The sequence below is a fragment of the Lepisosteus platostomus genome, chromosome 7 (assembly GCF_059453375.1).
Source record: "Lepisosteus platostomus isolate fLepPlt1 chromosome 7, fLepPlt1.hap1, whole genome shotgun sequence".
Taxonomy (NCBI): Eukaryota; Metazoa; Chordata; class Actinopteri; order Semionotiformes; family Lepisosteidae; genus Lepisosteus; species Lepisosteus platostomus.
This window is the reverse complement of record NC_142617.1, coordinates 43,701,640-43,723,572: the sequence shown is the minus strand read 5'-3', so window position 1 is coordinate 43,723,572 and position 21,933 is coordinate 43,701,640. Positions and strand designations below refer to the sequence as shown.

Below are 21,933 nucleotides of genomic sequence, written 5' to 3'. Positions count from 1 at the left end.
AGCGCTGACCAGGGTCCTGCTGCGCGTCCACAGACCCCCACAGCCAGGGCTGCGGCGTGCCGGTCACCTGAGCACACGGGCCGCGGTATCTCGCACGCCAAGGCTGCGCTGACTGAACACCGCTGCCCGCGCTGACTGGAAACTGTTAAACACGTGTTTTAAATCACGGAAAGGCGTTGCGTGCCAAGAAACTTTACTGTAAATTATGCTTTGAAAGGTGTAAACCTGCGCTGATCTGTAGCCTGTGCTTTGCCTCTGTATTGTGGCAGCATGCTGGCTTTCCTGACAAGCAGACACCCTGTATTGACTGTCATTGTCTCTAAGCCAAGCCTCAACTCAGGCAGAAATATTTCAAATAATTCTCAGGCCCAGCCAAGCCCCTAACTACACCAAGCCTATTTATAAAACATATAATAAAGAATACCTTTTGAATTTTTAAAAGCCAAGTTTAAAGCAATCCAAAAACTGATTTTGGACTACAGTCTTATTTTTGCTCAATAACAATTTCAATTTCAATTATATAAGTATTTCTGCTCTTTAAATAACTAATTTGTTTTTCATGATTGTATGTTGTCAACATAAATGCGGACAAAGTGCTCAATCTGATATATTTTTATTTTCCTTATTAGTTGTCTTGTTTAGACGGTTGTCTTAGAAGTATGGTGCACCCATGCAGAAAGGCAGGCGAACGCACTGCGCAGAACTCCTCTCACTCTGTAGGCTCTGCAGACCTGGTCGTGGTATGTCAGCATTGCAGATAGGAGTACTGCACGTCTCTAAAAATGCATGGAATTAATATACCAATTTGATACCGCCGTTCACGCAGGTGTACTCCGGAGCCGATTCAGAAATGACCGCACTATCAATAAGGATTTCTGAAATGTTGGTAAAGTGTCAGGATACAAAGGGTATTCCGCGCTTTACACTCCTGCGTTATAATGCAGTCTGTGGGGGGACTGCAGTGGCCTCTATTACAGCAATACTGGGATGAGCATCAGACCCAGAGAAGCGCAGGGAAATCAGTAACCGCCGCCCGCAGGGTTAGCAGGATAGTCCGCGGGGTTTAGCGATAAATTCATAAGATGTCCGTTGAATGGCCGAGCAGTGAGGTTTGGTGCGTTCAGGGGGGATGTGTGAATATTAAACTGTTCTCTTGGGAAGACACGCTCTGCCGAGGTAAACTGGCTGGGAAATCGTGACCTCGGTGAGGTCAGGACCACGCGCGATCTTCAAGAGCGAGGCGGCCGCCCTCCGTCCACCGCGCTCTCTCGGGCGGGACTCAGGATGCGAGAGGTTACAGCAGTACATACCATCCCGGCTGTACCTGGGACTTTTCTGCTAACAGTGACGTGCGAGCCAGACTAAGACAGAAATTCTGTGGTCGGCAAAGAAGAAAAAATACATACAGTAGACGCAACTGAAAAACAAAATGAGAATAGAACACCAGTTATGTTCAAATAGGACCGACACGTTCTTTGTGCTAGATTCAACAATAACGAAAATTAGCGTGTGTAAAGTGTGTGCAAAGCATAATACAGCAGTACAAACAATACAGACGACGCGTCTTTTAAAAATACGAGACTTATTGCCACAATGATCAGTGTGCCTCTCATCTGGAGAGTGAGTTTGTGTTTCTGTATTTGTGTGTGCAATGTGCCTGTCATTCTGAAAGTGAGCTTATGTTACTGTGTTCGTGGCTCTTGTCCCCGTTTCCAAAAGCTCTGCTGTTTGTGCATCAGCTGTGGGTTTCCAGTCAGTGTGACACCGTGTGTCTTATGTGTGATTTTATTATTAGGCCACGGACGTTTCTCACGTAAGGCTATTACAGAAACTGCACAGGAAGAACAAGAAAACCACGAGGAGACAGGCTGTGCTTTTGAAATTAGTTTTACAGTTCAGACGCACCGCAGACATCCTGCGAGAGCGAGAAGGAACATCGTGCGGGACATCATCGGTGTAAAAAAAAAGAGCCTCTTGCTGAGGAAAGTCAAGAAAACGTCCGGCTGACTCTCAGTGACGTCTCAGCGCACGCAGACTGAAAGCCCCGTGTGAGGCAGGCTGTGTGGAAGGGTCTGTAACTCGGTAGGACCGGTCGGGCTAGTTTTTTTTCCCCCTGCTTGCTGTGTGTTTTCTTTTCAGAAACAAAGCAGCGGAGTGTCGAAAGTCATTGGCTCACTGCTTCGAAATTTGCATTGACTGTCCGGCCCCTTCGCTAAACCTCCGAGTCTCTTACCTGGACCGTCGAACTTTGGACCAGTCAGCCGTGAAAGACTGAGCAGCACGCGAGCTGGGGGAAATTCGGCTTGCATGTGTACATTTTAAACAAACAGCCTGAATCTGAAAGGGGCCGTTATCTGGATCTTCTTAATTAACACCCCAGCGCTTGGATATGTCCCAACTGTAGCGTCAGAGTTGGTAAGTTAAAACAGCACGGTATTTTACATTCTTTTCTAAAAGACTGGCAGGACCTTTATCCCAGACATCTGTCAATCATTAATGGTAGGGATTAGTCTGGTCTCCGGACACAGAGTAGCGTGTTCTGTCTGGAATCTTTTAGACTTGTCTGGGTCTGCGATTCTTCAGGCGAATGTGAGTGACTGTTTCTTGGCTCGGTGGAAGATTCACAGTTGTACTGGGAAAATAAAATGTAGCCTGCAGAATCCCTGCATGTGTATGTGCATTCCGATCAATAGGTGTGATTATGGTTGATTTCGGGTGTACACGTAAAGTTAATACAGACCCGCACCGTGTGTCAGCCGAACTTCGCGGTGGGTTATTCAGCTAGCGGCTCGCTCCTTGAATCGTTACTCTGAATGCAGGGTAGAAGACGCTCAGTTATTCACGCTTCTAGTTTTTCAAACTTCACACCTTAAACTGATTTGTCTCTCTCTTAAGACAGTTCGGTGGTTTTAATCGTTGAAAAAAAGCAACTTCTTGACGTGCGAAATGTTCGTGATCCTAGTTCCTGACTTGCGTCCTATTCATGCAATAGAACAGTAAGTTCTTTGCAATATTACAAAAGTGTTTTGAAACGTCAGCTGTAGTTCCGGAATTAAGTTTGTTTGACCCATTTAAACAGTGTAATTTATTCTTTAAGGGGTGTGTAGTTTGGACGTGAAGCCCGAGCGACAGTCTCCTGGTTTACAGCCAGCCCACAGCGGTCACATACAAAAGCCTATAGCATATGCAAGAAAAGGGATATCAGCAGTGTATCCATAAAAGACGGCGAAGAATGGTTTTCCGTGAATTTATTTTTTTATTTGCTGTCTCTGGGATATTTTTGGTGAGAAAAGTGCTTACCAACTGCCAGACTAGTCAGAACACCTTCCTCCTCCACACAGAAGTCTTCCATGTTTATGCAGATCAGTGAGCAGTGAATATTTTCCTTGATGTCTTCTGTCCCTAACTCTGATGTCTCCTTTGCCCTAACCTTGAGCTGTGCCTGACACTGAACCTGAGCTCAAACCCTAAGCTTTCCCTGGCACTAACCCTGAGTTCTCCCCAGTACTAACACTGAGCTTTCTCCAGTACTAACACTGAGCTCTCCCAAGTACTAACCCTGAGCTTTCTCCAGTACTAACACTGAGCTCTCCCAAGTACTAACCCTGAGCTCTCTCCAGTACTAACCCTGAGCTCTCCCCAGCAATAACCCTGAACTCTCCCAGTACTAATCCTGAGCTCTCCCCAGTACTAACCTTGAGTTCTCCCCAGTACTAACCCTAAGCTGTCCCTGACACTAGCCCTGAGCTCTCTCCAGTACTAACCCTGCACTGTCCCCAGTACTAACCTTGAACTCTCCCCAGTACTAACCCTGAACTCTCCCCAGTACTAATCCTGAGCTCTGCCCAGTACTAGCCCTGAGCTCTGCCCAGCACTAACCTTGAGCTCTCCTCAGTACTAACCCTGTGCTCTGCCCAGTACTAACCCTGAGCTCTGCCCAGCACTAACCGTGAGCTCTCCCTGGTACTAACCCTCAGCTACTTGAGTCCTGTCAATGCACAGCTGCTCCCTACCTCCCTGCTCTGGCTTGAGAGAGCCCTGCTGATCATTCTCTTGTCTCTTCCTGCAGGAAACTGTCTTGACATGTCCTCTAAATCCAGGGTCCCGGGGTTTCTGATGGAGCTGCCGGTCCAGCGCAAGACTCCTCCTAAGACCTTCGAGGACCTGACTTTGGACTCGGGGTACGGGGGCATGGCGGGGTCATGCCGCTCCTCTGTCCTCTCACTGTCCCCTGGGCCTGGGGACAGCCTATGGACTCTGCCCGGGGACGGGCCTTTCCGCAGGGACCTGGGTGCTGGTGAGTGCCACAACTGCTCTGGGGGGCGACCTGAGGACCTGGAAAAGGTGGCCCCCAAACTACCGCCCCTGGAGCACCTGCCCTGGACACAGGAGGAAGTGGGGGCTGTGATGAGGAAGTGCCTGCCCTCCTGGACCGTGTCCGAGGGACTGATCCGGCGCGTGTCCACCTGCCTGGGCCGGACGCTGCTCAGGGTGGCGCGGGAGGCGCAGCGGCTCAGCCTGCTCTGCGGGAAGTGCACCCGGCACGAGGTGCAGACGGCCGCCAAGCTGGTGCTGTCCTGGTCGCTGTCGGAGAGCTGCGTGGCCGCCGGCGTGCAGGCGCTGTCCCTGTGCAGCATGAGCGCCGAGGAGCCCGACATCCGCAGCAAGAGCGCCCGCTGCGGCCTGGCCTTGTCCGTGGGCCGGTTCTTCCGCTGGATGGTGGATGCGCGCGTGGCGCCCCGGATTCACGAGTTCGCTGCCGTCTACCTGACCGCCGCGGTGCAGGCGCTGCTGGAGGAGCTGTGCAGCCGGCTGGAGCGCGGCCCTGGGGCCGAGGGGGGCCCGCAGGATGAGGAGGCGGCCCTGGAGCACATGCTGAATAATGACGCGGAGCTCTGGGGACTCTTCCAGCCATACCAGCACCTGCTGTGTGGGAAGACCGCTTATGGTAAGGAGGAGTCAAATCAGCTAGACCAGATCAGGCAGCTAGACCAGTCTTCTGCTCCCAGAGTTAATACAGGGTTGTAACGTGCTACTACACTACTTTACTCCACTAATGCATCCTTTTGCCTGTGATACTAACCTACTCCCTACCCTGTACTGGTCTTGTGCACTGTAATCGGGTTTCTCTTTGTCTTCAGTGAGTCTGATAGAGCCTCACCTGTCATTGGGCTGGCTCTGGTAGAGCCCTGTAAGCACTGATGGAAACAGCAGAAATAGAAACAAACCCGAGCGCCGTTTATTAACTGGTTTTGATTAAGGCCCAGACTGCTCAGTGGAGGTTTTATTTATCTGTTTCATTTGAAATATTACAGAATTACCTGGAAACAATATTTCTATAGTCACAAGCTGAATCATGAGTTCTGCTCACCGCTGCACCAACATGTTCCTCATTGACAATTGTGCAACAACAGTGAGGAATCTGGTCCAAGTGGTGGGGCCGTGCTAACAGAAGGCAAACGGTCCTGCCTGATCAACAGTAGAGAGAGCTGTCCCTGTTCCTGGGGCTTTCACTGCAGAGAGTTAAATTGGCGTCAGACCCCGTGGGTGTCTTGAGGAGTGGAGGTGGGGTTCAGGGGTGAGGGTCTATGGGCTAGGAGTCAGGGGTCGGTTTCTCTGGCTGATACTGAATCATGAGAATACTGACAGCCTCAGAGGAATACCAACTGCCTCATATCTCTAAACAGAGCCTCCCCCGTCTTCCTCGAACTCTCAGCACTGAATCATCCCTGTTTCCTGTTTCCCAGTGACTCCATGCTGATTTCATTCAATAAAGCACAAGAGATCCTCTGTCCTGCCTGAGGCTGAAATGATCTGGTCAGAGAGGGTCATTTGCTCTGCCCCCGTCCGGCATACCAAAGACGACACTTGTGCAATCCTCAGTCTTCTGAGAATGGCTACAGGGGTTAGAATCCTTCAGGACACCTAAGACACAAAGTCACAAACTCTGGTATCAGCAACCCTGTGTTGATGTTGCAGTGGAGCCTGCTATTTCCTAGAATGAATGTGTTTTTTGCAAACTTAGAGGAGGGTGAAGGCAGTAGCTGCATGTCACAGGTTGTAAGCACACCTAGAAAATCCCGTTTTTTAAGTTTTAAATTCATGCAGATCCTGCACGGCGCTTACAGGCTTTTATAGCGCAGGGTGTAGAAGGCAGGACGAAGCAGAATTATTTAAAGAAACAGTAACAATGATTCCAAAACAAGGCCAGGCTGAAGAAGACTGGAAGGGGACACGAAGACACTTGAAAAGATTCCTGTGCTAACTAGAGAAAAGCCATTTCTGTAGGCATCTCTGTACTGTTATGTAACAGAAGAGCCAGTCTCACATAAGGCTTCCGTTTTAACCTGAGTGCAATTTCCGATGCTAGCTGCGCCATGGGAACTTGGATTAACAGATTGTTTGGCTTTACTCTGCGAAACTGCGCCCGAGGACGCGTCTTCGGAAACATGAGAGACAGAAGGGAAGAAAGCATCTTGCAAGACCGCGGGCCTCTGAACCAGGACCCACATTGTGTGGGCGTGCTGTTAGCATCATAGTGCAGGAGCGCAGAGTGAGGTTAGCGCTCCCGCGGCCTCTAGGCCAACTCACAGCTGTGCTGCATTGTTCTTTTTTTCAAAGTCTTCTCTTCCTGCGCCCACATGCCTGGTCTCACCTGGGTGAGTCTGCTCTCGTAGCCTCTGTCTTCAGCTCTCGCTCCGATCTGAGAGATACAGTTGTTTTCTTTTTCATTCTTCTGCCCCGGCTCTCCTCTCTGACAGTTCCAGCACTTTCCCATCGGAGCGGCTTGGCTCCGTGCCTGGCCCAAGGAGCGCCAGGGCGTGCCGGCTGCACACACTCCAAGGTCCTGCTGGAATGTGGAGGTGCGTGTGTGCAGCGCGGGCGGGAGGGGATCTGGGGTTCCTCTCAGTGTACACCCCATTCCCATCACACAAGCTGTTGTCTCCTTGCAGAAAAAGGGGCCCCCTTGTACTGGGACTTTTTTCCAGGGCTTTACGTTCGTACAAAGCAATAGCTTGAGTAATGGCCGGTCATTTCCTTTTTTGTTTTAAATCTCATTTTCCAGCCTTAGCAAAAACACTAATCTGAGATGTTGCTGATTCTTAATCACTTAAAAAAAAAGCCCAGATTGCGCATGTGGGACAGATTATCTGTTACAAGGAAATGAACGTCTGGGCTTTGCAGCCTTGGCAAAACCCAAGACAAGGACATGGATTTACAGAGGCAGGACTGGAGTGGCTGAGAAGCCCCGCCTCTCTTAAAGACCTTGCTGTCTTTGTCAGCTCTGGCCTCGTCCTGAACCAGCCAGCAGAAAAATGATGAAGGGCACTGAGGTCGAGCCACTGCTGAGTGAAGCTGTTTCTCACAAACAATGGGGTTAGTGGGCGAAAGGGGCTTTGAAAATAGCTAAGCTGGGCTAAAGCAAAGAACAAAAGAGCTGCTGTTGTGCTCAGATGTGCGGGGTGGCTGGCCATGGCGCGACAGAGCAGGAACAGGAGAGACTGAGCCCACCGGCACAGAGCAGTTAGCTTAGCCAGCCCTTTTCCTACTGGACTGTCCGGCGGGGATTAATCACAGCTGCCTGGAGCCTGGCCACCACAGCTCTTTTTTTGCCCACAGGTGGGTTTGCTGGGTACACCTGGGTAAGCCTGTGTATACCAGGCTAGGCCTATAGGAAAGGCACGGCCTCAGGGACCATCGTTGCCCTCCGCCACGCGCCATGCCTTTAAAAGGTCACAGAACGGGATCGAGTCTTCAACGAATTGTGAAGAGTTGTAACTCACAAAAAATACACAAAGGACAGAAAAAGGATATACCCACAGACAAAACTAGAACTCCTGTCAGAGGGAATGGCAGGGCATGAAGCACTGAAGACGGTTTATTTTCTGGCACACGCGTGCTGGAGTCTCCAGAGGAGGCAGAGGGAGGGGGAGTGGGAGGAGGAGAGAGTGGCGGGGTGGAGAGAGTCGTTTCGCTACTTTCCTCCACAGGAAACTGTCACATGGTCCCCTCCTCCCCACTGTGCTGCTATTTTTACACCCCCAGGTGGAAACTACAGCATCTTCCTCTCCATCTCATGATCTCTGTAGGATCTGTGGTAAAAATAAATCTCAGTCAGAGTGACGTGGCACAGATTACGAGGGGGTGCACCTATCTCCTGGGGACTCCATCAGCCGAGTGACGAATCTAGAGGATAGAGGACTGAAACTGAACCCCTTTTGTGGTTATATTGTGACCTCATTGACCTGAGAATCCCCTGTCTCGAAAAAACAAACCTGTGACCTGTGTGACCTCTGGGACTGGCTGCTGTGTTGTCAGAGGCAGGGCGAGCAGCTGTCCTGCTGGCTCATCTCCGGCGCTCCTGTGTCAGTCTGAGCACCAGATAAGAGCCAACGCTCTAATTTCACTAACACCGCCTTGATATTTACGGATGCTGACACCTCGGTTTCAAAGGGAAAAGAAAACTGGAAAGTGGCTGTCTTGGTGTCATTTCTAATCTGCTTTTTAAAACGAATCTGACCGTGATAACGTGTGAGGTAAGGAGCAAGATGAGGTCACTTCCTGGAAGCTGCTGGTGGTGTGCCGCCTCCAGGCCCGACACAACCTCTGGCTCCGGAAGGCGAGCGCGGCCCGGGTCTCGGCTCAGTGCTGTCCTGTCAGGTGGCCCGGTTCTGGCGGAGCAGCAGGGGACCATGAGGATCCTGGACTGAACTGCCTTTCCCTCACGGACAAGAGAGGTGCATCTCCTCACAGATCGAGCTTGAGAGATCACGTATCAGCAGAAAGTCACCCTGTCCTTGACTTTTCCGCTCAACAACGTTCTTTTCTTCCGTTTCTGTGAAATAAGGCCAAGACAGGCTTAGGCTGAAAGGCTGTGATGTCATTTTCTCCCCAGTGGGCAGCAGGATCTGTGGGTTTTCCACAGCATTGAGGTTCATTTCCTCTTTACTGTCAGCTCTGGGGTGTGATAGTGACAGACAGCTTTCAACATGATGGAACATCCACATTTACCTGGTGACCTGGTGTGCTCCTGCAACCGAAAGGATCTCTCTTCCCTCTTTCTCTCCGTGGGCTCTGTGGGAATTTGTGAACGCTTTTCCTTTCTGTTTTGAACCCATTGAATCAACAGAAATAAGTCTGACTCCCACTGTTACACAGTCCTAAATGCGGCCTGACCACGTTCCTCGGAGATGTTAACGAGACCATCAGGCTTTGTCATGTTTTTTGATTAAGGAAAAATGCGAGGGCATAAACTTTACCAGAAATTACATATGATCACGTCCTTGAGTATAGAATTTCCGAACTGCTGTCGCACTGGGATGACAGCACATCTGTGCTATCATTGATTCCACCCTCGCTGTTCTCTGACCCCCCTGCCTCTCCTCTTTCCCCAGACACCCCGGTCCTGCCCTCCTATGTCAGCGTGTACACTCGGGGGTCCCTGGGTCGCCCCGGCAGCACCTCGCCCCTGGGCCCCACGGAGCTGCAGAGCCTGGAGCACAGCCTGCTGACCAGCACGGTGGACAGCGTGGCCGAGCTGAGTGAGTACTGAGAGCCCGAGGACAATACTAATGTCATCCCTGACAAAGAGAGTGTGAAAGAGTCCTGTCAGGACTCGTGAAAGGAGACGCACCGGCCAGGGTGGGGAGCTGAGCCGAGCCGAGCCGTGGGTGAGTCACTCTCAGCTGACGGGCACTGGGGTGGCGAGTGAAACCCCCCAGGAGCTCCCACTCGCCGCGAGTCGCCCGCCTGCCGGGTCCCCACGCGCTGCCGCGTGACCGCGGTCTGTGAGCGCGTGAGCGAGTGTGCGCGCACGTCAGGTAGAGTGGGCGGAAGGCAGGGAGGAAACGCTGTCGAGTCTGCGGCCTGGTCCCCAGACTGGCGGAGAGTCTTAAAGCAACACACAGTGTAGGATACAGAAGGGTGTAAAAGCACTGTGAATTCATGGTAGATTCCCGGGGGACACTGTTCAGATTTCTGTCTGTAAACCCTTAGATCACTGGTCTATCGGCTGTGCTCTTTGTCTTCCCAGACATGGCTGTAACTGTTGTTCTGATATCTCTCCCTCTGCCCTCCAGGCGCCCTGGTCATCAACGCCATGTACTGTTTACAGCGGCTGGGCTCTTGCAACCCCGGAGGGATGTTCCAACTGCACTTCAGGCAGGGGGCGCTGTCCTGGGAGCCCGAGGCCCTGCACAGCTTGTTTTACTACACCCGAAGGCGCCCGGCTGAGTGGGACAGCGCGCACGCCGAGCCCCGCCGCGTGCGGCTCACCAGCGACAGGTGAGAGCTTGTCCGGCTGCCCCCACCTCTCCCTCCCGCCGGGTGCTGCCGTCAGGGCTGCCTGGTGGTGATGTCATGCCGTCAGACGGCCGGAGCCGGCTGAGTGCTGCTCTGCCTCTCCTGCCAGCCCCCGGGGGAGAACCTCCAGAGAGGGAGTTTCCCGACGCACCTCTGAACCCCCGTCAGTATGACACAGAACACACTTCTCTTGCTCGCCGTTAAGGCTACTGATCAAAACAGGCTGCTGCTGCTAAGTCATCGTGCTTGTTGTTGTGATGAGAAGAGATCCATATATAAGACTCCTTGTGTTTTCTAACTCTGCCTTGCTGTGGGGTGTGGCTGTTTGAGTAATTCTTGCAGGCAGACGAGAGTCATGAACAGCTCACAAGGCTCTGTCACAGTCTGGGCTGCAGGTCTTGTGATGTGGGAATGAATAGCGCCTTCGTGTGCTGGAAAGGCAGCAGGTAGCCTGTCTGTGGGCAGGACTGGGTACCTGTCTCGGGCCCGGGCCCACTGGTGCCAAGGTGCTGTACCTCTGTCTGTGGGCAGGACTGGGTACCTGTCTCTGGCCCGGGCCCACTGGTACCAAGGTGCTGTACCTGTAACTCTGTCTCTGCTGTTCTGAACCAGGCCAACACTTGAACCAGGCCAGTCTGCTGTTCAAAAACACAAACCCAACAGTTACAGCTGAGGGGGAGGGGATGGGCAAAAACGCTGACTAACAAGCTGTGATATTTGGTGATTCCCACAATCTCAGGCTGCAGTAGTCGGAGAGTACAGAGAAACAGACGCTTGAGTAAATTATGACACAAGGGAGATAAATGCTCTAGACCAGCAAAGGTCAACATGAACAATAACAAAGAGGGAAATGGAATTTTTTTCAAAGTTTCGCTTCTGTGTGATCCCTTAGCAGCTGGTGGGAGGTGATTTCCCAGCGCGTCCCGAAACGGTGTGGTTCTGACAGTGAGGGGAGCTGGGACGAACTGGTGTGGTGTTCCCCTGTGACTTCCAGTCCAGCCCCTCTTCATTTCCCCTCCTAATGCTTCATTGAGCGTGAGACCTCAAGAAAGGTTAGAAGCGAGAGGAGCCAATCTGCCCCTCTAGCCTCTCAGGCAGTTAGTAGCTCATTGATCCCAGGATCTCTTCCAGTTTTTTGAAAGGTGCCAGGGTCTCAGCTTCAACAGCATGTTGGGTAGCCTGTCCCACATCCCAGCAACCCTTTCCTCCGGCGGCCTCTCCCTTCTCTGTAACTGCTCCTCATCCTCCTCAGTTGACATCACTGCTCTTCATTCCTGCGGTCCCTCTGATAGAGGACACCCTCTTGTTCTGCGTCTTGCTGTGCAGAGTATAGCTGTCTCGTCTTAGTGGGTCAGTCTGTAGCGGCCTCTTTCTCTCTCCAGCCCGGAGATGGCCCTGCCGCCCCTGGGGGAGTGGCTGCGTGTGTGCCTGGCGTTTGCGGAGCACCGACACAGCCAGACCGTGGACAGTGGGGATGTCCAGCAAGCAGCCCGTCTTCTCCTGCCGGGGGCCGACTGCGAGCCGCGCCCACTCAGGTACCAACCTGGCCGACTGGGGGCCTGTCTCTCTATCTGCATCCCAAGCGCACTGTACCTTGGAACAAACAGTCTCCCGAGTCTGACTTCATTTGTCCATGGATCAATGGACTGTCCGTGCTCTATTGAGAAGGCTGGTGTTTGATTTCTTTCTGGGTTAGCAGCAATCTGTAGGACTGTTGATTCAGCTGTATTCACACGGAACGGTGACACTGGTTGTTTTAGTGATTAGTCAGTCATGGTTCTCTCAAAGAAGTGATTTCCCAGAAGTCTGTCTGCTTCCTGTGACATCACAGATAGACTAGCCGTTCCTCCAATCAGCACTAGCACTGTTGTGCATTGTTACGGAGTTAGATGAGTGGTGGGAAGGGCGTGTGGCAGGGGCATGTCTGCACCTGCTCACTTTGCCTGTGAGGTCCAGGACTCATTTCCTCATAAAAGAGATAAAAAATAAGTGACAAAGACAAGATATTGATGTACTTCAGGGCAGCAAGCGTGAATTTCTTCAGAACTGCTGGCAGCTGACGGTGGTAGTTTCCTCTTCTGCTGAAGTTGGGCTGGTGCCCAGCAGGCAGCCGGCCATTGCACACCTGGAAGGCTGTCTGACCTGGATCTCAGCCCAGCCCCTCGCTATTCTGTGCCAAAATAGTTCACTGAAACTGCGGTTAGAATTTAGAAATGGAAAATAAACCTGCCCTGTGCCTCTCACTCTCCCGAGGGCTGCGATATGCCCAGCGGGGCCCGCGTCAGCCTGTGGTTTGGTCATTTTGAGCGGCAGGAATGCGAGGAATGGAGGCAACAGCTGTATCCCAGCTGTGTGCCAGGCTGGTGTGCATCATGCACAGCGCTCAGTCCAGGTGGAAAAGTACAACTGTGGTCATTTAGTAAATATTCTGCAGGATTGTTCAATGGTGATCACATTTCAGAAATATATAGCGCAATTTGTGGTGAAAGATTAAATTCCTAGATAAAGCCTGGTCCTGTAGTTTGTGTCCTGGTATGTGTAGTAGGATAGAAACTATTTAGTACAGAACTCTTCAAAAACAGCAAATCAAAACCTGTTATGGGGGTGTCTCTTCTTTTTATACTGAAATATGGGTTTACAAAGAATCAAACTTGTGATTTCAGTGTATGGCGTTATTTTGGACCTCCTGCTTGGGGCAGCAGCCCTCACCCGTGCCCTCCTCTCTCCCTGGTGTCCCTCTCTCTCTCCCCTGTGACTCTCTCTCTCTCCCCATGCCCCTCTCTATCCCCCCTCTCTCTATCCAATGTGACCCTCTCTCCCCACTTTTTCCCTCTCTCAGGGTGGAGTGCTGCCTCTACGCCTCTAAGCGGCTGGAGGCTGTGGTGGCAGAACAGGCCCTGCGCTGGAACCTGGCCTTCCGGATGCTGAGCTGCGGGCGGACAGACCTGGTGGCCCCAGCTAAGGCCCTGCTGGGTCCTGACGGCATCAACACCCTTAATGATCAGGTACTGCCGGCCTGGCTCTGAACCAGCTCCGACCCGACTCCTGCACTGCCCTGTACACCTGCAGAGTCAGGATGGGAGTGGTGTGCCACAGTGCAGTATTCACTAATGTTGCAGTCATGAGGCTGTAGGCACTGTTATTGTTTTCTAATCCGTATGCAATGTAATTCTACTCCTGTAGTTAAAGGATCCTGTCATTTAAAAGGAATCATGTGCCACAGCAGTGAAGCACAGTAGTGTGATAGTGTAATTGTGACAGTGAACAGGTGAACACATCGAGGTTTATGCAGCTGTGGTAGAAGAAAAGGTTAGTAAAGCAAGGCGATTGTGCAATATGAACAGAGTCTGAGGTCAGAGAGCTTGGCATTCAGCCTGATGCAACTCAGTGTGGACTCGCCTGTCTCCCCTGTGCCCTGTTAACTGTGTCCTCTCTCCACAGGGCCTGTCCCCTCTCATGTACGCCTGTGCCGGTGGAGATGAGGCCATGGTGCAGGTGCTGCTGGACGCCGGTGCGTCTGTGGACCTGCTGGTGGGTACTTGTACACTGGGCACGGTGGTGGCACAGTGGAGGGTGTGCAACCTGGGACAGTGTAGATTTTCCAAAGTACATTTTCCTGCTCCTGGCACTCAAGTGTGTGCTGGCATCTGTTCCACTTCAGCTGTCAGTATATTAATCTCTCTGAAATTCAGGGCTCAGAAAAAGGTGTTGGGTACTTCCAGTGATTGGTGGCAGGGTTGTAACGCCTGTGTTTCCCTCTAGGTCCCCTGCGGGATACAGAAGGCACGCTGCGCCCACCCTGAGACGCGTCGCTGGACTGCCCTCTGCTTCGCCGCCGCCTTCGGACACACGTCCATCGCACAGGTACCCAGCCTATACACCTGCCTGCAGCACAGAGGGGTCTCGGGCTCGTCCTGGACATCCTGTTCTGACTGGGCTCTCTATTTCAGCTCCTGCTGGACTCGGGCGCTGATGTGGACGGCTGTGTGGGCGAGAGCGAGGGGGCCGAGTCCCCCCTGCAGCTGGCTGCTGCCGCAGGTCAGTTCTTTCACTGTCCGAGCACAGGCACGGTGACGTCTAAACACAGGCCCTGTGTTGAACACGTGGTCCTGTTCTCGGCACTGTCTGAACCCAGGCCCTGCGCTGTCTGAACATGGGCCCTGCGCTGTCCAAAGCTGGGCCCTGCGCTGTCTGAACCCAGGCCCTGCACTGTGTGATCCTGGTCTCTGCACTGTCTAAACCCAGGCCCTGTGCTGTCTGAACATGGGCCCTGTGCTGTCCAAAGCTGGGCTCTGCACTGTCCTAACCTGGGCCCTGCACTGTCTGAACCCAGGCCCTACACTGTGTGATCCTGGTCTCTGCACTGTCTTAACCCAGGCCCTGTGCTGTCTGAACCTGGGCTCTGCGCTGTCCGAACCCGGGCCCTGCGCTGTCCGAACCCGGGCCCTGTGCTCTCTGAATCCAGGCCCAGCTATTTCTAAACTAAAGCCCTGCTATCTATAGTCAATGCTACTCATAATGCTCTGATATGAACTTCTGGCAGTAAGACCTTCTGTTTGTAATGAGATCTTACTTGGACAGATACAGTACCTGTTCCTAGTTTAGCCGGGGTCCATTAAGCCTGCAAACTGGACAGTAGAAAGTCTCTTTAAGAATATTTGACTGACCACAGGTCTGTCTTCCCTCTCTCCTGCAGGTCACTACGAGCTGGTCTCCCTGCTGCTGGAGCACAGCGCTGATCCCCTCTCAGGGTCCTGCAAGCCAGGGGGCGACACCTCCCTGCACGGGACATCCAGTGCCTTTGCCCTGGCGGCGGCACACGGGCACAGGTGAGGGGCAGCTGTACTTGCTCTCGAATGTGTCCCTGTTAGCAAAAAGCGGATGTCATGTTCTGTGGAATCGTGGGCCGTGTGGGGGCAGAGTGGGGTTGCTGTGCTGTCAGTACTGACCTGAGAACACAGGCTGGTAATAAGCAAGGGGAGGTGGATCAACACTTGATGCTGGCAGACAGGCTGTGGCTTGACGGCTTGCAGAGGTCAGCCCCCAGGCAGCTGTCTGCTGTGTGATTATGGGATCAGTGGCAGAGTAAAGCCAGAGCCCCGGTGTTTCCTGTGTTTCAGGAATGTGCTGAGAAGGCTGCTGACCCAGCCCACCAGCGACATCCTCACGCTGGAGGACATGCTGGCGGAGGGGGCGGGGGGCGGAGCCCAGTCCCGCCGCATGGGGCGCGCTCAGAGGAGGGCCCTGCAGGAGGCGCTGTTCCATAGCGTCGAGCACGGCTACATTGACATCGCACTGGAGCTGCGACAGCAAGGTGAGGGGAGTGGGGGTGGTTTCATTAGTTATATATTTTTTAACTGAGTATTGTGCAGCTGTTACACAGCCAGCAATTTGTACTGAAGGCTGGAACAAACCTTGAGGTTGTGCTGGACAAGATCTGTTTATAAGGGATTAAGAATGCTGTTAAAGAATCCTGAATAAGAACAACACAGCCTGTATTACACAGATTTAAGCCTTTTACTGTCACAACCCAGCAGAGCTTATAGGTTTGTCTAAATCACCAGTTACTAAACTAACAGGAGAGACTGTTAAATTGATCCAGTTAAGCCAGTTAGGGACGTAAGTGGGTTGTTAGCTGGGGAGGAGGGAGACTGGAGCGCGCCGAGCTGTGACTATGTGTGGGTGCCAGCTGGGCCACGTGATGCTCACCAGGCTCTTCTCCCCCCTCAGAGGCTGTTCCCTGGACTCTGCACACCTGGCTGCAGTGCCTGCGCTCCTCCTTCACACAGCACCGCTGGGACGCAACACACAGCCTGCTGGGAGATTTCTCCAGCCTGCGGGAGGTGTACAGCAACGAGATGGTGTCGGAGGGGCTGCCCCTGCTCATCCACATCCTGCAGTGCTGCCAGGTAAGGACTGTGGGCGGGCCAGGACAACTGTGAAGCTTTTGTTTTAAACTCTGTATGAAATTGCTTTTGCAAGGAGGGTGAATCGTTTGTCTTGGTATTGACAAGAAAAAAATACTTTTGTTTGTCCACCTAAACCTGAATCGTCCCTCTCATTCTTCTCTTTAACCAGATTTACTAACTGTTCTGTTGCATCTGAAGGATCAGGATACTGGGGTGTAGGTTAGGCTTTTCTCAGCTGACTCAGGAGCTCAGCCTCGGGCATGGCGACACGGCTCTGACCTCTGACCTCTGTCTGTTTCAGAGTGAGTCCACCGGCCAGCTGCTGGCTACCATCCTGTCCTGCTGCTACGGGCCCTACCCCGTCCCCACAGTGCACGACAGCGCCCCCGCACATCGCCCCCGGCGCGGTATGCTCCTCCTTTCAATTCAGGCTTCATTTCAGTGACTTGACTGATCGTTTGATTTTACATTCTCAAAGCTTCTGCTTGGTGCTCCCTTGGAGAGCCATCTAGTCTTGAAGTTTCAGTCATTTAATGCAGTATTTCTCCAGCAGGAGGTGGGATCAAAACCCTTTTCTCAGTAGCTGAGTGGATGTTCACTCGCTGAAAACAAGTGTTATGTTTTCGTTTTGATGGTTCAGACCAAGAGCGCACAGAGCAGCTTGCATGACTTGATCTGGCTGATCTAGGAGCCTGTAAATGACATCTGCTTCTCCTCTGCTCCAGGTCCTGCTTGCCTGAACAATAAAGAGACGTCCGACCTCACCTTTCTGGTGGAGGGGAAGCCGTTCTATGCCCACAGGGACCTGGTTTCGTCTGCCTCCCCCAGGTGAGGAGGCCTGTGCACTTGCCCCCTGAGGTCAGGCTCCTGAATGCCTGGGGCAGGAGAGTAGGGGCTGCACCCCAGAGAGCTGACACACACAGGCAGGGCCTCTAACCAATAAATGTGTCAGTCATGCACACAGCAGAAATGATGCTCAAGCTTTGCAACACACTAGTAAGGCCTTAGTTAGAATATTGTGTTCACTAGCCTCCTTCAGGAAGTGAATGGCTGAACCTTTAGTTTTGTTTAGCTTTTAACTACCAAACCAGCATGTTTCTTCTGTTTATCACTGAGGCTGCTCTCGGCCTGAAACGGGACCAGTTCTTTGTTACTGTCAGAGGCGCGACTCTGCTGGCTGTATTGCGAGAGCACTGTATTGCGAGAGCTGGCTGTGGCTCAGTCTCTCTCTTCCTTCACAGCCTGCAGAAGCTGGTCTCCAACGCCGCCCAGCCCCCTGGCCAGGTGGAGATCAGGGATATGAAGTTCCACACCTTCCAGGTAAGGATGGCATGGGTGTGGTGGAGTTTGTGTGCTGGTCTGTGTGGGGCCAGATAAAAGTGCATTCAAAAAAAGGAATAAATTCAGCACTTTCAGTATTTTAAAAAGAGGAATTCAATCAGCACGTTCCAGCTAAGGATTGTGTAATTTAACACTATAAGAGAGGTCCACAGGGGCTGTTTGTGGAATCTGTTGTAGTAGGCTGGTGTGGCAGAGGGGTTTATATGCATCAGTGCTCCTCCTCCTTTCCAGTCCAGGAGAGTCTTCCCGTTCCCCGTTCATTTTGGATTGCTTGTGAATTAATTGAATTGGTAATTGGCTTAATTGGCCTTAATTACCACTCGTCTAAAGCTTTTTATCGTTGTGAGGATGTCAGGGCCAGGGGTGAGGAGCACTGATGCGCAGCTCCCCCTTGAGGTCACTGGTGGAATGTGGTGCATCAGAAGTCTTCATTGCACCCTGTGTCTCTTTGCAGCTAGTGATGCAGTACATTTACAACGGGGGGACCGAAGGGCTGCACATCAGCCAGCAGGATGCTCTGGAGGTAAGGCTACAGGGGAATCAGTGGGGATCAAACTTTGGGATCCTAGGATCACATTGTCTCCTCCAAAGAATACTCTGAAGAAAACCAAAAATGACAGAAACCGAGTAATTCACCCTCTTGTGCATTAACCTCAGCATGCTTCCTGCCTGCATGCGCTGACTTCATGACATTCACACACTAGAGGTCAGAGGTCAGATGTCAACAGTGTCCCACCTCCATCCTCCCCCAGGTCCTTCACGCAGCCCATGTCTTCCGGCTGAAGGCCCTGAAGAGACACTGCGAGATGCTCTGTTCCAAGTACATCTACCCTGCTGAGGCCGTCAGGATCTACCAGCAAGCCAAGGTGTGGTGCCTGTGCCCCCCAGCTCCTCTAATCACTGCCTGGGAGGGTCTCTGATGTGCTTGAGCCTAGTTCTTTCCATGCTTTGTCCTGGCTGTATTGCTCTTGTATTGTGTCCAGGCTTATGAACAAGCGTGTGAAAAGTCTTCTCTGTAACCCTTTTCCATCTGCGTCCTGCTCATTTCTCCTCCTCTCTCCCAGCTGTGCCAGGCCTTGGAGCTGAAGGCCTTCTGCGAGGGCTACTTCCTTAAGAACCTGGCCATCCTCCTGGAGGTCAGCTGCTTCCGCTGCCTCCTGCAGGGCAGCGACAGTACTGCGGCCGACGACAGCCTGGCTCACGACCTCCTGCAGACCCTGACCTCCAGGATGAACGCCATCCACCAGCCCACTGCCAAGGAGACCACGGTGTAGAGGGAATGGGCAGGCAGGGCAGAAGTGCAGAGGCCCGGGCCGTGTGGCCAGTGAGCAACACACACTGCTGTCACGGGGCTCCTCTGAGCACACTGGGTGACAGAGCCAGCCCAGAAACAGGCTAGGGACACTACTGCTGCTCTTAATCGTCACCTTTCCCCTGAGCTGCGCCTGAATGCCTTTCCATCTGCTTTTGGGAGTATGAAGGACAGATTAAAGTGGCTCAGTTTTCATTTCTGATGCTAAAAGGACTAAATCGGAAGTGAGGGGGCAGTTAAATGACAATAATTGGCTGTTTGGCCCCAGCAGCAGTCTCCATGTGGAGAGTGCGCCCCCTGCTGTCCGAAGTGCCGCTCCTGCCTGGCGTGTTCTGAGAGAGCTGGTATCTCCCTCTGCCTTCGGTATATTGCAGCTCGATGGGGCAGTGCCTGGAATACCCCCTCAGCCCCCCAGAGGGGACCCCCTTTTCCCCAGAAGGGAAAGTGGGTGTGAAGAAGCTGCTGCAGGGCTGCAGCAGTGTGAGGGGTACAAACAGGCAGTCGGGGTGTATTCACTGACCCACTTGTTGACAAGGTGTCGCTGGCCGGTGCTGATCGCTATTCCCAGTGGATGTGCAATACTGTGAAATAGTTCACCCCCACCTTTTCAGTTTTGTAATTTAACTATTTTTGGAGTTTTATTTAAGGGCATTTTTATGTTTATTTGGATATGTTAAAGGTGTCTAATTAAACATATGCATTTATGGCGAGGTGTGAGATTCGTTTTTTAAGAAGGTGGCTCTCCGCTTGACAGTTTCAGACTTTGCTCCTTCAGGTCAAAGGTCAGCAGAGCTCCATCCCTCCACAGCTCCCGATGGAGTCCCAGAACTGACCCATTACATGCTCTAGAGTTACCGCACAATCCACAGACTCCGAGAGCACACAGACACCAGAATTCAGAATGTTTGGACGAAGAGTTATGAGTCTCGTGCTTTAAACGTTCAAAGACCAGTTTTGCAGCTCTCTACTTCTTTTTCTTAATCTTGACGAATGAAAGGCCAAAAAAAAAGATTATTGCATGAGAAATAGCCAACAGAGCATAATCATGTGCTCATCCCCTCGGCCCGCGGCCGAGGACTGTACCCCGACCCCACACCAGGCACAGCAGACTCCCTGCTGATCAAATGGCTGGGATTCTAACGGGCAGCAGAGCCAGAGAAGCCGAATTAATCAAGCCACTATCTGACTCTTGAGCAGGGGCGTAGCCAGGAATTGATTTTTGGGTGGGCCTGTGCAAAAGTGGGTGGCCCTGGGCTCTAACTGTCCGTCCTGCCAGCATAGGGGCACCCCTCCAATTTACAATGCAATCCTCGAGCGGTATAATCAAACAACAGAATGAGCGGAACCTTATATATACATACCGTCTCTCTCTCACCACACAGGTTAAGCAACAATTACCTAGGCTGTCGAACGCTACTGTGTCACGGCGGACACACACAAACAGTCAGTGCCTACTTCTGTTGTGAGGTTTTGACTTTCTAGACCAGACGCAGGCGTCAGGGCTTGGAATTAAATATGGCGATAATCTCGTCACTGTCTCTAGAATCGGCAAATTCACGTTCAAATGACGGCTAATTTGCAAAAGTCTCTCAGATGAGGACTTTGTCTTTAGCTAAAGAAAAGCTGCAAGAGCTAATTTTCACTTGTTGCTTGTAAGTAAGTATTCCGTATGCCTGTTTTTAGATTGTTCAGTAGTTTTATATGGAAGCCCGTTTCCGCCAGGGAGTTAAAAAAAATGCTATGGTATCTCAGAATTGCGACTTCGAAATAGCCCATATTTCATTGTCTGTCCTTTTGTTATTGTAACGGATTCGGGTTCTAGGGCTTGTGCCCTCGCCGCTCCCACCCTACTTCGTGCCTCACTGCACTGGCTCGAGCAACACGAGAGCCCATATTAGTTTCAAGATCGATATAATTTAACAATAAAAAACAAAATTGAATGCACGAGCATAATAATATAATGATCATAGACTTTACATTTCTATTCATTTTTTTAAGTACAAAGCAGAAGTTGTTTCCCCTACCTTAAATATACGATTAAAAGTGTTCAAATATCAAGTATTCGTTACAGAAAGCAGCGGAGACAGTTATATTGCAAATAAAAATGTATTTATTTAGAAGAGTATATTGCGACTCAATAAAGACGTTAAAAAATAGTCGATATAGTTATTTTGCAAATAAGTAAAGCATTTTAGAAATATATTCTAATTGACAGTCAACAAGCCTATCGATCTGGCGCTGCTAGTTTGAACAGCTCTCAGACCCGTGATTGGCTAAAATCCCCCCCCCCCCCCCCCCCCGAACAGCTCGGGCCGCGATTGGGTGAAGCGTGAGAACCGACCCTCTGATTGGGTAAAGCGCCACAGCGGAAGTTCCGAGAACATGTAGATACATAGGTGATAGATGTACTGTAGCCCCGGTTAACCGTGTGTGCTCTATGAGCACGCTGGATATACAGTAACACATCCATTGTTTTTTCAATTACTAATCAATCTAAGAGAAGTCACACTGAGGTCAAAACTGAATAGCAGACAAAGAATGTCATGGCATGCACAGCGCGTTCACGACTCCAATAGCATGTCACGATAGGAGTGCCAGCATCACGATCACATCGGGATACCCATTGCAACTGGCGTACTGTCATGGCACCACTGATCATATATCGCAATATGGCGTACCCCCGACAAAACGCCCACCCCCATGTCGCGACACGGAGTCCACATATCGTGATACGACAAACGCCCCCGCGCCCATGTCGCGACATGAAAGGCTCTATATCGCGATATGACATGCCCAGCCAAAACGCCCATCCCCCATGTTGCGACATGAAGCCCGCATATCGCGATATGACATACTCCGGCAAAAATACCCCCGCCCATGTCGCGACATAAGAAGCCCTATATCGCGATATGACATGCCCCGCCAAAACGCCCACCCCTCATGTCGCGACATGGAGTCCATATATCGCGATAAGACAAAAAAGTTCACGCCCATGTCACGCCATGAAGCCCCTATATTGCAATATGACATACTCTGACAAAATGCTCCACCCCCATGTCACATATATCG

At 51.7% G+C, this 21,933-nt stretch overlaps 1 protein-coding gene across 2 annotated transcripts; it reads left to right on the top strand.

The window, feature by feature from the left end:
* Positions 1 to 1,905: 1,905 nt before the first annotated feature.
* Positions 1,906 to 19,574, top strand: LOC148658880 (ankyrin repeat and BTB/POZ domain-containing protein 2-like). Of its 2 annotated transcripts, none has more exons than XM_088640591.1 (18): positions 1,906 to 2,415; positions 4,101 to 4,948; positions 9,396 to 9,542; positions 10,080 to 10,284; positions 11,685 to 11,837; positions 13,142 to 13,307; positions 13,744 to 13,833; positions 14,065 to 14,166; positions 14,253 to 14,340; positions 14,999 to 15,131; positions 15,423 to 15,616; positions 16,033 to 16,211; positions 16,513 to 16,618; positions 16,937 to 17,039; positions 17,453 to 17,531; positions 18,007 to 18,075; positions 18,305 to 18,418; positions 18,617 to 19,574. In XM_088640591.1, exons 2-18 carry the CDS (start codon positions 4,117 to 4,119, stop codon positions 18,824 to 18,826), a joined length of 2,970 nt encoding a protein of 989 aa, XP_088496717.1. In that variant the 5' UTR covers positions 1,906 to 2,415; positions 4,101 to 4,116; the 3' UTR covers positions 18,827 to 19,574. The 2 variants fall into 2 exon arrangements, with proteins under 2 accessions (XP_088496717.1, XP_088496716.1); XM_088640590.1 differs by having other exon boundaries at positions 1,907 to 2,415; positions 4,070 to 4,948.
* The last annotated feature ends 2,359 nt before the right edge of the window (positions 19,575 to 21,933 follow it).